The following is a 14,595-nucleotide window of genomic DNA, read 5'->3' on the forward strand; positions in this document are numbered from 1 at the left end:
CTTTATTTATGCAATGTCTACGTGTAGGACAAAGTATTGGGTGGTATTGGTGTATTTTACATGTGATTCGCTTACGAAATATTTGCTTTAATTCCGAATTACTTTGTCGACTTGCGTGTTATAGTAAAAGTAAATTAAACAGTTTATTAAGAAAAAAAACAACGGGTTGCACTCCGGGAGCACCGACAGAAGTGTAAACTCAATGACTAGTCCAAAATGTCTGCAGTACTATGTATAATTGATCCATCCTCCTTTCTATTGAAAAACTTTAGTTCCGAAATTGCTGGTCGCTGGTTGCTGGTGAGCTTGTTTCAAATTTGTAGCGTTAATTGTTTAAAATTGGAATATAAATTGTAAAGTTACCTTGCAGACCTCGCATCTAAATATATTTGGTCATGATATTTTGAGTTTTATTTACCAGTACTAGAGTTCACTTTTACTAGCGATTTCATCAAGATGTAGCTTTATTGAATTATGTCATTGGGTTTTTCTTTATTGCCATCTAAATGAGTGGCCATCTAAACCTTACGGTCACGTGATCGCCTTATGGTCACGTGATCGCCTTACGCTGTCTCGAGTTTATCATTTTTTCCCCACCTCAAAAAGTGCCCAGCGCCGCTAAAGAAGTTTTCACTTCAAAAAGCAGCTTTAAGATGATACCAACATTACACTATAAATAAAAAGGCAAGCCTAAAAAGAACCAGGCTCGGAAAGTCGAAAAATTGGGTCCTAATGGGGACATTTAGGAGCCATTTACGTGGGAACGTAACGATGGAATGCTCCTAAATGGGGCTATTTAAATTTAGACGGTGCGATTTTCGTTACATTTTTTCGAAACAGGTGCAAGAATAACTGGTAGGTATACTTTAACTAAACCATCTTACTTTTTTTAATTGTACTCGTATATCAGAGAAGTCTAGAATTATGATACTTTTTTAGAGTTCCCTATCTGAAGGGTTAGGGAATCGGGATTAATTCATACTAATATCTATTACTTATTCTGTGCTAATATTATAAATGCGAAAGTGTGTCTGTCTGTTACATGCTGAACCGATTTAGGTGAAATTTGGTATAAAGATAACTGAGTCTGACAACTTCCAAAACTAAATAGTCCAAAATTAGCTAATTGTTTTAAGTAGGTAATTGTATTTTATCGAGCATATAAGTACTTACGTGTATTAATTGCATCTTAATAATAGCAGAAAAACAATGCACGCTCGTATCTATTAAATACTTCAATTATGTTTTAATGAACCTTGCTTTGTTCTTGTTTCGAGTGAAATACCCAAACCAATATCGACGTCTTATTTACACATTACTCTGGCAAGAAAACTTACTCAGTAGAAAAAAGCTTGAAATACAAAATTAAAACCGAAATAAATGTCATAACGTAGGAAAAAAAACACATTTAACTGATTTGCAAGACCGATGTAATCCCATAAGTGTACCGCGAACAAAGTTTGTGCGGTACACTAAAAATACCGAGGCCTCCAGTGTCCAGAGCTGGAATCGAACCAGCGTCGTGTTTCCCGGACAGATGCCTGAACATCTCAGCTATCTGGTCATGATCGCATGGGTCGAAATTTCCAAGTATATGACAATATCCTGAAGGCTTGTGGCGCACAAATTAAAATATTTTCATAGAAAAGTAATTGAATTTGTTCTTAGAATACAAAATTTGTATGGGATTGGGAGATAGGTACTTATTTAGATTCTTCGCGTTTAATTTTTTTAAATTTTCCGCCTTTTTCTACTGCCATAACTGGTATGCCTGAGTAGGTGTAGCTGCATTTTCTATGCCTGATTGCATGAAAAAATATTTGAAGCATAACTAGCATTTAGAGCATTTATGTTCTATGAAAGAACACGTAAAATATAAAGTTTGAGATCCGCGAAAACCAATTTTTATGACATTTGACCCTGAATAACTTCCGACGCGCTCACGATATGTGCGCCAAATTTTAATAGAACGACGAAAGTGGAGGACCCACGTGAAATTTTTCGATTTTCTTCGCTTTCGATTTTGGATTTATAATACCTAAGTAGTGATAAAATATATGTGACCCTAGTTTTTAATGTATGTACTAATTATATGCATGTATTACTATTTGACGCAATGTGTATTGTTTCGAATTAAATAAAAAGAAAACGCCTTTTCATACAAAACGTAGTCCTCATTTTCCTCACTGGATATTAACATTATTGAAAATATTTTAAGACAATTTGTAGTATATCGATCGGTGAAGTGTACGAGTTTCCAGCCTGCCAGCCTTTTTGGGCTTAAAATGAGTGGGCAGTAATTGTTTATCTAATACTTACGATGATTAATATTCTGATTTGGTAATGTTCTAAGGTACACAATACATCCTTCAGTAATAGAATACCTACATTTCCTACTCATAAATCGGATAATAAATGAAGTTGGAAAGATTAACATTAAATAAATAAAATATTGTGTAGCAAAGCAAAGATCACCGGTGTATAGGCTTTACTCATTGGTCAAAAATTGTTAAAATTAAAGAATTTTGTTTAAAGTATGGTTTTATTTAAATCCGTAGCTAAGCTGATTGTGTTGTATTTAGGGTAGGCAAGATCCGTCAATTTTTCGGATCTGGATATTTCGGATATTAAAATTTGACGGATCCGGATATCCGGATAATTCGGATAATACGGATCTGTATCAAGAAAGGTGACGAAATTTACAACTTACATACAACGAACAGCTAGTAAAATGTAAAATGTTCATATTTTAGTTAATTACAATTATTAATAATTATTATTATTATCTCAAAACGATATAAATGAGTATAATAAGATATTCAGTGTAGTTTTAATTAGGTATTCCTATTAATAATATTATGCATTTTTTTTAGGAGGCCGTAGTCGATTTGTAACCGAAAACGCCAAAAATGAAGTAATTAAAGCAAATTTATTTCTATATATCTGCTCAGAAGAATTAATTCTAAAGGTGCCTAAAAACACCGCTTTAACTTCGGCGTTTTTTCTTAAATTTGCCATTATAAGCTCACAAAATAGAAAATGGAGAAAAAGTTACATTTATGTACTTTTATTATTTTATACCGGTGTGGTGTGATATAATTTATACTATTAAAAAACGTACTTCCTTTACCTTGGTAAAATAGCTATACCTTCAGTCGTTAGATTGAGAAAAATGGCTTAGAAAAAGTATCTAACTCATTTATTCAGTCCCCATTACAACAATCTTCCATTATAAAGTGTCATTCAATAGAAGTTACTAACTGTGTAAACAAAAGTTACTAGTAAATTGACATTCAGTGTCATTTTTAGTATGGCGGTTTGTTTACATAGTTAGCAAGTTCCATTGAATGACACTTTAGGTATATATAAATCCAGTTAATTACTGCAAGATAATGTGAAATTACTACAAAAGTTTCGGGAAATTAAGAAATTTGGGCTACAGCTTCTTAATAACGAGAAAAAAATATCAATATTAGTTACTCAGTTAGCAGCACATGTTATTTATGTTAACAGAAGACTGGGAACGGACAGGATAACACAAAAAAGTCACTGATAACAACACGCACAAGCACTAATGAAGTTCCAGGTAGACGACCCAAAGGCGACTGAGCGAAAACCTGATAACAATTACTTTAAAACATACAAATATTTACCCTTATTCCAGTCAGGAGGCATGCAGGTAGCTCGTTTTAAGACTTACTGTTACTACTGTTTAGTTTAAGCAATATTTGTACTTATTTTATGACGTTATCGCGTACCAATAACGCGACCATTGCAATATTTAACGGATCCGTGAGATCCGAAATATCCGGATCCTATGAGACGTTGGATCCGGATCTTAGATTTGACGGATATCCGGATATTTCGGATATCCGGATATCCGGATCTCAAACCCTAGTTGTATTGTAACGACATAGGTAGCTTCTTAATATGTTCAAAATTAGAAAATTCCAAGTATATAGGTATAACATTATAGGTAAAACGATTTATTTCATTTTATTTTTGAAGCAAAATAATCTATTTGGAATGAAGCACACAGTATACAGTTTTTATTGAAGTTGCAAGTCGCAAGAAACAACAAGTAGTATAAAAACATATCTAAAAATGTAAATACTTTGTTTTAAAGATATAAACATTCGTTAACATTACAGATTACAATCCAGCTTCATTTTATTTACCTTCATTCTTGTATTCATCCGTCCGTGCGTGCTTGTAATAGTTGATTTTATTCAACATTACAAAAATGTGTATGCCATGAGTTTTTAGTTGCATTGCACCAAGGGAATTCCTAAGGATATTATTTGACCATGAACCACTAAATAGACTTTCCTTAAATAAAACAGAGAATACATTATTAATCATCTCGTCAGTTTATGAAGAAGATTTAAGCTTTATTCTATGATGAAAACTAAAAAATATAGGACCTTGTTAACCCTACGACCGCTTTTAGGTGTTTAGCCATTAATTTAAATGATCTGATAAACAGCAAATCCTTCACTATTTGTTAAATGCATTCCAAAATAAAAGTGACCGTAGTAAAATCCTGTAATTAGTGCAATTTGGACTGTAAGCCTGTGTTGCAGACTGTACCTATTTCCTTTTCAAAGGAGCTTAAATACATAAGTAAAACCAACCAGTAATTGCAATTATTATTCTAGCTTCAACGAAATCACAATAGATATGTAGAAATATGGCATAATGTCATCCGTTTCACATGAGTTTACATTTATCTATTAGCTCAATCTATAGGTACTGTCACGCTGCGTGATTATTGAGCCATTTAGGGTTCTAGCTAAATTGGAGAAGCTATAGCGTAAGTATCCAACAACCAATTCAGCTAGGTCCCTAAATGGCTTAACAATCGCGGAGCGTGATGGTACATAGACCGGAAAAATGAATTACATATTTAACTTGCCAGTGGAATCAGTGGATATTGCTTAGCGAGCGAGGAGTTATAAAATACTGAAGTAGCTTTATTGTCAAAAAGAATAAGAGTGTGTTCAGGTTATTAATGAACACCTCACGGGTGTAATACTTCTGTTGCAGAATGTAAGTACCTAAGATAACAACGGAAAGGTGAATCAAGGGTGAAGTACGTAAATCAATTAATATTGTATTTTTTTTAGAGAAAGCTAGCGTTAATCACCAATGTGCTAACTAATTAACTACCAGGTGTTAAATTTAATTAATATTAATCCTACGTTGAAAAGGTGTTCCCATACGGATCAATCGGCTCAGATACGTTTCCGGTAATATATAGTAGGTTATTATTCGTTAAGAGGTAGGTAAATGGAAATGGGAAAAATGGAAATGGGCAGGCCACATTGCTAGATTTAATGATAAAAGATGGTCACTTAAAACAACAACATGACCAGGCCCTATAGCACAAGGAAAAAGGAAACCAGGCAAGCCACGAAGGCGTTGGGCAGAAGACATTCAAATTAAGGTCGCAGGTGCAAGCTGGATGGAGTCAGCCAAAGACCGAGTAAAATGGCATGGGTTGGAGGAGGCTTTTACCCAAATGGGGTCCATATAAAACTAATTCATGTCAAATAATATACATAAAACTGTTAAAATTATGTACACCTCTCCACACCCTGAGCCGCTCATGCAATGTTGTCCCCGTGTCGCTCTGTGCGAGCGACCGTTTTCGGGACCCATATAGTGAGTTGGCGAGTCACCACCTGTCCATTTTTTTCGTGTTTTGAACATATGATCAGGGCAGGTGCCATAGTCTTTTCCATAGTCCCAGTTACCAGTCCATTAGCATCTCAACCCAATAACCCAATTCTTTTTATTCCTTTTCTTGCAATAGTCCTACACTAACCGGGGCTTGTCCTTGGGTGCACTACTATAGCTCATACAGGGATAATCATCGGTTAGTGTCACATCACAGAGTAAATTGTCTATTTACAAGGGGCCTCTACGTGTTGGCTTCGGCCCCACGCACGCCTATCAAATGTCCGGGACCCCATGGTCCCGAGATTATGTAAATGACAGACATAATAATAATAAAAGAGGTAGGTAGGTTGTTCACTTAATAGATATCAATTTATTCGTAATAGGATGTATCGTTGCTATCTTATTGTCCAATTATCACCTGTCATGTCATGCGTCACTTTCGCACTTACATACTTGTTATATTATAATTATAACGTGACAGCCATGATGACAGATGATGAAAACCCACCATTTTTGCCATGCTGGCCAGTTATCACAAGGTCAAATATGATAGTGTTATTATTACCAACACGCATTCTGCGGGCTCGGCACGGTTCCATTTTTATCTACTATCACTATGCCCGTCACTTTCGCACTTACATACTTGTTAGAACGTGACAGGCATGGTGACAAACGATAAAAATGCGACCGTGCTACTAGGGCTACATACCTATTGTTATGGACATTATTTACGTATGCATTAATTTTGCAATTAGGTAACATAATGTCATTCAACCTATTGCATACATTTACAAGTCATCAGCATATTAACACGGGTATAATCTATGCATATTATTTAATAATATATTATTAAAATTGAATAAGGTATAATACGGAATGAAGCGCTGCACGCTGCTGGCCTAGCGGTAAGAGCGTGCGACTTGCAATCCGGAGGTCGCGGGTTTAAACCCCGGCTCGTACCAATGAGTTTTTCGGAACTTATGTACGAAATATCATTTGATATTTACCAGTCGCTTTTCGGTGAAGGAAAACATCGTGAGGAAACCGGACTAATCCCAATAAGGCCTAGTTTACACTCTGGGTTGGAAGGTCAGATGGCAGTCGCTTTCGTAAAAACTAGTGCCTACGCCAATTCCTGGGATTAGTTGCCAAGGGGACCCTAGGCTCCCATGAGCCGTGGCCAAAATGCCGGGACAACGCGAGGAAGAAGGAGAAGGTATAATACGGAACCGTATCCGAAACTAATTTACCTCTACGTTTCGGTCGTGTGGTGAGTAAAGCGAGGCTAAAAGGCCAAGGCCACCAACACGTTGAAATCAATTTCATTGAGAATTCCAGTGGTTGGATTATACCATACACCAATAAATAATATCTATTTACCAAATTATTGGTTGGGTTCTTTTTTATGAGGCAAGCGAGCAAACGAATCGCTTGATGGTAAGCGATTACCGTCGCCCATAGACTCCCGCAATACCAGAAGGATTCCCTAGCACTAATCCTGTCTATGCCTTTCATAGTCCGGGTTCAAATACCGTAAAATGGGGTGAGTAGGGTTCGCGGGAAGAGTTGGGTTATGAATGGGGAGAGAAGGGATGAAAGGGGGGTGAGATGGAATTTTAAGGCTACTGCTATAAAAATAATGTATTCCAATTTAAAATGAAGCTATAGTAATACTCATAATAATAAAAAAACGATCCAACAATCTTCCAAAATCACCTTTGTATGAAATTCCATCTCACCCCAATTACGAGGGACTACGGGGTGAGGTGGGATTTCTTGTTTATCGTCAAAGTTATGAAATGGAACTAAGTACCCAAAATAAAATAAAAACTAATATATATATATATTCACCATTCAGTTTGCATATGTAAAAATAAAATGTTATCGAGGTTTGAATGTCAGTTTTGCCCCTACTCACCCCATTTTAGGGTATTTAAAAACTACATTTTAGAAAAGTAACTGGAGAAATGATATAGCGTGTACGTTAAAACTAGAAACCAAATCCAAGTCAAATCCTGAGCTTTAATTACACCCCAAGCAAACTAGAACTTGGCACTCATATAGATCTCAATTCTTTTTCCGGCGAAGTCAACAACGACGACTGTTCTTAATATTGAACTTGGCTCTCATTTCACATTTATGTTTTTGATGGGATACAACTTACGCGGCGTTCTTTATCGTGAACATCTAATACAGTCCAAGCGGGCGAGGTGTTCAAAATGATCTTGACGCGACTTTATTGTTAAAAGAATAAGAGCGCGTCAAGGTAATTTTGAACACCTCGCCCGCTTAGCAACTATTGCTGCTGACTGTACATAGTAACTACATATACAGTTACTAACTGATTAAATTGAATGCTGTTTTTTTTAAACATAGGTATGTATTACCGGTTGTCATTAGACTATTTTGAGGACCAATTAAATACAATGTATGTATTAGAATAAAAGACGTTCGTCGTCATTACTTAAATAGTTGAGTATTATTATAAAGCCTATGATCTACCTAACGGCATTTAAACTTTACACCTAAAGATCGTACAAATGGAAAATATCATACAAATGTATTACACCTAGTACAATCTCACTAATCCGGCACTAATACTGATACAAGAGAGCCGGATTACTGGAAAATTCGGATTACTGGAAGTTTATGCAAATCTGCATATTATTTTGATATTGTGTTTTCCGACCACGTAGAAATACATTTTACCAAAATACTAAATTCAAAGAAAATTCTACTGTTGTACCAACATTTTAGTATCGGATTACTGGGTATACCGGACTATCGAGGTGCCGGATTATCGAGATTTCACTGTAGGTAGCTAACTACTACAGTGAAAATTCTGTGGAATTTTGTTCAAAAACTTATGTGCATATAACAAGAAATAGACTACCTACCTCATAGGTATCTTAATATATTTAGAAAATACGTCAGAAAAGCACTTTTTTTGGGATGAAAAAGCTTAAATCTCACGTTGTCAGTAAAGTTTAAATTGACGTTGTGTTGTTATCCAAAAGAATAATTTAATAATGTCTTAGGGTAGTTTTTGAAAACATAAAAATGACACTTTGTTTGATCAATAAATTGAATACCCAACACGATGACAAAATATAAGACGATATCAACATTATCATTGATAATGTATCAACAATGCGGATTCTATGAATGCGTAAATTACCTAGATAAGAATTAAAATTTTCATGCAGTTTTGTGTTGGACACCTTGGCCTGTTTTAACTTAAGCATGAAATTACCTATTAGATACATTGTTTAAGATTTACAATCACAATCAGTATTTTTAACATCACTACTAACTTCACTTAGTAAATTTAAAAATGTACGTACTTTTCAAAGCCCAAAGTTCCAGGCGCTCCAGGCCCTCCAGGTACAATTGGCTGTCCCTGCGGCACAGCTCGCTGGTCCCGTTGGTGGGCACCACGACCCTAGGGAACCGATCCCACAGCTCCAGCACCCCCACACTGTCAACTTGCCGCTTGACATTGAAAAACGTCCTGTTTAGAATACTGTCGTCAAACTCTGGCAGGGTAAGTTCTATGCAGTCGCGCGCGCAAGTTAAAGTTACAATTAAGGTTAGTGCGACAAGCACGCTCCCGCGAGCGGCCATGGCGATGTCGATATCAACAGTGATCGCAGCAGCGGTGCGCGCGAGTTTAACTAATGAACTATTTATTTTGACGCGACAATGACATCTGTAGCCCTTATTCACTAACGACTCAACCGAAACTGGTATCCTTTTATTGTTTGGCATTTTTATACGGTAGTTTGTTGTGTAATTAAACATAGTTAGGTCGCATGTCATGGCTGGGGTGGTCTGGTAATGTAAGTAATGACTATTATAATTTTGGTGATAAACGATTGTTTTTATGTTTCGTTTTTTTTTAAGACCGTACGGCGCGGACTGTAGTTTCATCTAAATATACAGCGTAAGCGTTTCCCTTTTTAGATTTTTCCGAAAATAAACACTTATCTTTAAAAGGTAGGTAATTCACGCTCATAGTTTTTACCATATTTTTATTTAATGTCTGAACAAAAATGCGTTGTTTATAATGACACTACCTTACTTTACTCGTTAGACGGACTCTACACGTGCCAACAAGAAACGATAGGTATTAGGTAGGTATGTAAGATTTAAAATTATACCTCGGTACATGAATTAAGATCATTTTTAAATATATATATTTTTTTTATAAAATCACCAGCAGCAGTGCAGCCTGGCGGGAGCAATTTTGGTTTCACGGCAAATAAAACTGTCGATGTGGTTAAAATGTTGACGTATCATATATCACCATGCACCTTTTCGTTAGTGTAATTTGAAAATATAAGAATCTTGATTACAATAATATGAACTGAATATATGAAATCTAATTTTAAAAGTTTCTTCAAAACTCAAGTCGATTGTCAGTTGTTGAATATTTACCTACTCGTATAGTAGTGATAAGAATAAATGAAAACGGGGGGCCGACGCTCATAATTAATAACGTTTAGTTCAAAGAGGAGTCAATATGTCTGTTAAGTAAGTTTGTAGATTTAGAGGTTGCTTCGTATCGATATCGATCACACTTGAGTCGATATTTAATAAATCACTAGCACGAATTGTGCGAAGATGACAAGGTGACAAACCCAAGCATTATTTGAGTGACAACCCTAAGCCTAAGATTGTTCATGTTTTTAGACTTGCATCTATTTTTCCACAGGTTTTTGTCCACTTAAGGGTAACATTCTATTTCTGATCGCAGCTGCACTACTGGTACTGAACGCGTCGCTGTTACTGTCAATTTCCATAGTAAAATGAACAGTAGTGCAGCTGTCGTTGGAAATGGACTGTCACCTTAGGAATGACTTAAGTTAGTCCGGGCTGGGGCTTCCGGAGCTTCATTTTTTATGGAAAGCATTACGTCATCACCGGAGCTCCGGCCCCGGCCCGGACTAACGTGAGTCCCTGTAATCCATTAAATCCCATAGCAAAATCGGGGAGTTTCTTTTCACAGAGATAAATATTTATATGTGTGGCAGAAACTTACAATCAACCTAGTATTTTTTTATTTCGTTCAAGGATTCAATTAACACAGTGATTTGCCTTTGATTTGTACTAGATAATGAAGCAGACATTGTAATGTTAAAACCTATTAAGTATTCAAATCTTTATTGATGTTATTGAACTTGTTGATTTCTGTGTATCTCGCTTAAACCAAAGTAAGGTAAATGTACTAGTGCTCGTCTTGCTAATGCCCAATAGATGACACCCTGCTGTTACCTCTATTGACAATGACTTAAGCTTCAAGATGACATGCACTGGTACCGCGTCGAGCACCAGTAGGTACGTTTACCTTAAGTGTGGGTGAGATGCACAGAAGCCATTGCAGTGTGTTCACTCAGCGGAGTTTTGAAAAGTCGTAGAGCTTTTTTAGATCAGAATACGGGACTTTCACTAGTAACTTACAGTTTTAGGATGTTGAGATTTGATTAACATAGGTACAAATAATAATAAAAGCTAGACTTCTTACTTTTTTATCAAATGGACGCTCTATTAGATCTTATCTTAATTATTATACTATCTTAATCTTTCACGGCACTAAAGTATAATGGGTCAATTTTTTTTTCCTTATTTGCTGTTAATAAAGTAATTACTGCGTTTTCTTTAACTATGGACAAAGGTCATTTTGTCAAGTGTCTAGTCAGCATGACCGCTACCAGTAATTAACCTTTGGTATAACGATTACTGATTTTTGAAGGTACAAGAGGGGCATTTTAATAAATTTTCGTTATGATAATGAAAAAAGTACGATGTTAAATGAATCTACCCTTTAGTATAGGTACCTACTTAACTCTTGTCTATCAATGAATGAATGAATACCTACAGTAGTATTTTGCAAAATTGTTAGCTTAAATTATTTGAAGCGTATCAATATCCAAAAGTTTTGTAACGTCCATCGTACCGTAACATGGTAGTTACCAAAAATCAATAGAAAACATCTAAATACTGACATATACATAAATATCTACACGTCTACACATGATTTCCAAAAATGAACGATACGGCTGATTTATCTTCGCGTTTTTGGGTTTGTCCTCATAAAATACATAGTAAAAGTTTTTCAGTGTGACCTATTTACATAGGTAGCTTTTTACTTGACTCTCACAATAAAGCAGACGTAACAAAATCATCCTTTATTATCATTACTAGCTGTGCCCGCGGCTCCGCCCGCGTGGAATTCGGTCTGTGTCAGTAAGCTAATTCATCCCTAATTTCTCTTTCTCTCCCCTGGAGGCGGAACTTGAAGTAAAGTTAACAGATGGATACGATTAGCGGACTGAAGTCCAGTTAAAATATTTTACAATTAGGTAGGTACTTACCACTAAACATAACTACACTCCAAAACCAATAGTTTTTTTGCCCTTATTCCAATATGACGACACAGAGTTATAGTAGGTATATAACGGACAATAACAGTACTACTTTTGTATTTTTACGTTCTTGACTGTACCTATCCAAATCATGTCCATGGCAAATATCATCCAATTCCGTCTTCCAGTCAAATCATTCTGAGCATGAAAAATTAAGAATTATACACATAGGAATCCATACTTCCTAAGAAACTTTCGAATTTAGGTCTAATATTATATTAGTTAGAAGTAAGATTAGAGGAAAGGAGAATATTATGGATATAAAAAACTTGAGGCCGAGTATTTACAGTTATGTTTATGTATGTATGCACAAGTAAATATCTATATCTATATCTATATATGTATGTGCCGGGGATTACTTTTAACAGTGTAAAAAAATGTTTAATTATAAATTGGCCTAAGTCGTAGTCGCATGGTAGGGTGCCCTGCCAGCCTATTATGGATAGCTTTATCCATCTTTATCCACGTGATAAAATAACTGTCACTGTTTAACACCGTGGGAAAGAAAGTGACGGACACCGTTTTATCACGCTGTCACGTAGACAAGAACGACCATCATATCCGTACAGAATGTTATCTTTATTAAAGTAGGGCTTAACCCTTAGTCGTATTAAAAACGCGTAGCGAGCGCGAATTTTTTTTGATAGAAAAAAAATTGAGAGATGAGAGAAATGTTGTCAGGGACACAGCCGCAATGGTTTACGTGAAACGTTGGTATGGATATCTAATGCGAAAGCCGAAGGCCGAGCTCCATGTAGGGCCGAAGGCCCGAAGCGTCCAGGCTGTCAGTGCTTAAGCACAGAACAATAGTATCAGTGTCTAAATGCGAAGGCCGAAGGCCGAGCTCCGCATAGGGCCAAAGACCCGAAGCGTCCAGGATGTCAGTGCTTAAGTCGTAGTAGTAGTCGCTCGGTAGGGTGCCCAGAATGCCACCTTTATTAAATTAGGCTTAACCTTTAAAAATCGTATTAAAAACGCGAGCGTAGCGAGCGCGAATTTTTTTTGATAGAAAAAAAATTAGAGAGGCTATATCAGGGACATAGCCGCAGTGGTTTTACGTGAAATTTTGGTGTGAATATCTAATGCGAAAGCCGAAGGCCGAGCTTCATGTAGGGTCGAAGGCCCGAAGCGTCCAGGATGTCAATGCTTAAGTGGTAGTAGTAGTCGCTCGGTAAGGTGCCCAGAATGCCACTTTTATTAAATTAGGCTTAACCTTTAAAATCGTATTAAAAACGCGAGCGAAGCGAGCGCGAATTTTTTTTGATAGAAAAAAATTAGAGAGGCTATATCAGGAACATAGCCGCAGTGGTTTCACGTGAAATTTTGGTGTGGATATCTAATGCGAAAGCCGAAGGCCGAGCTCCATGTAGGGCCGAAGGCCCGAAGCGTCCAGGATGTCAGTGCTTAATCACAGAACAATGGTATCAGTGTCTAAGTGCGAAGGCCGAAGGCCGAGCTCCGCGTAGGGCGGAAGGCCCGAAGCGTCCAGGCTGTCAGTGCTTAAACACAGAACAATAGTAGGTTAATCTGTGTGCTGGGCTCTCCAGTACCCGCTGATGTAAGTACTGACTTACCGTCGCGTCGACCGCGTCTGTCGTGCGAATCCGCTGAGCGGTCAACCGTTCTTCGCACTGCGTGAACGTCTCCAATTCTTCCTCAGATTCCTGAGACCGTGCTACCTTGTAACCTCAATACGTTGCGAGAATTTCGCGAAAAATTCGTTTTTTTCGGAAAGGTATGGTAACGCGTTTAAAATGCAAGTCCCAAATTGTTTGACATTTACAAAAACTTAATACCTATTTAAAATTTAAAAACTTTCGCGTTTCGAACACATATTAACTCACATTTATAGACGGGCCCATCTCGAAATTTATTTTATTACCTTTACTTACCGACGTTTCGACACAGGTTTCACTGGTCATGGTCGCGGCTAACTGACGTCCCAACAAAATGTCAAAACAGAGATTTGTGCAACTACCCGACGAAAAGTGTATGAATAAGTTTGGGGTAGACATCATATTTTTAAACACCCACATAATGTTAATTATTGTCAATAGACCCGCGATAGACCCGTCTATAAATGTGATTTAATATGTATTTGCAAAGACGTTTGACATTGACTAAGAAAAATGTTGTTTTTTTTTACAAAGTACATACACAAAAAAAATAGTTTGCACCACTTTCTTAAGTTAGCCCCATAAGATTCAGGTGCAAATATAACTTAATTGAGTGTAGTGGCCACCCCCCCTTTTAGGGGTTGAATTTTTCTAGCCTAAAATAGGGCCAGGGAGTTTCTTGACAGATTAGTAAAGTTTGCATCAAAATCCGTTCAGCCGTTTTCACGTGATGCGCGGTCAAATAAACAGACAAACAGATAAACAGACAAACAGACAAAAATTCTAAAAACTGTTGGAATGTGTTCTGTTATCGATTCTAAGTATCCCCAACCAACTTTATTTCGAATATCTTCCATGTACAGACTTTCGAC

General features: G+C 36.7%; 1 protein-coding gene across 1 annotated transcript in view; it reads right to left on the reverse strand.

Moving 5' to 3' along the window:
* LOC134662500 (nose resistant to fluoxetine protein 6-like) overlaps positions 1–9,355 on the reverse strand; it is a 44,551-nt gene extending 35,196 nt beyond the window's left edge. The window contains exon 1 of the mRNA XM_063518746.1: positions 9,027–9,355. Coding sequence (XP_063374816.1) covers positions 9,027–9,306 — 280 coding nt within the window. The 5' untranslated portion in view covers positions 9,307–9,355. The remainder of the gene's footprint in view (positions 1–9,026) is intronic.
* Positions 9,356–14,595: the final 5,240 nt, after the last annotated feature.

The sequence above is a fragment of the Cydia amplana genome, chromosome 3 (genome assembly GCF_948474715.1).
Source record: "Cydia amplana chromosome 3, ilCydAmpl1.1, whole genome shotgun sequence".
NCBI classification, from domain to species: domain Eukaryota; kingdom Metazoa; phylum Arthropoda; class Insecta; order Lepidoptera; family Tortricidae; genus Cydia; species Cydia amplana.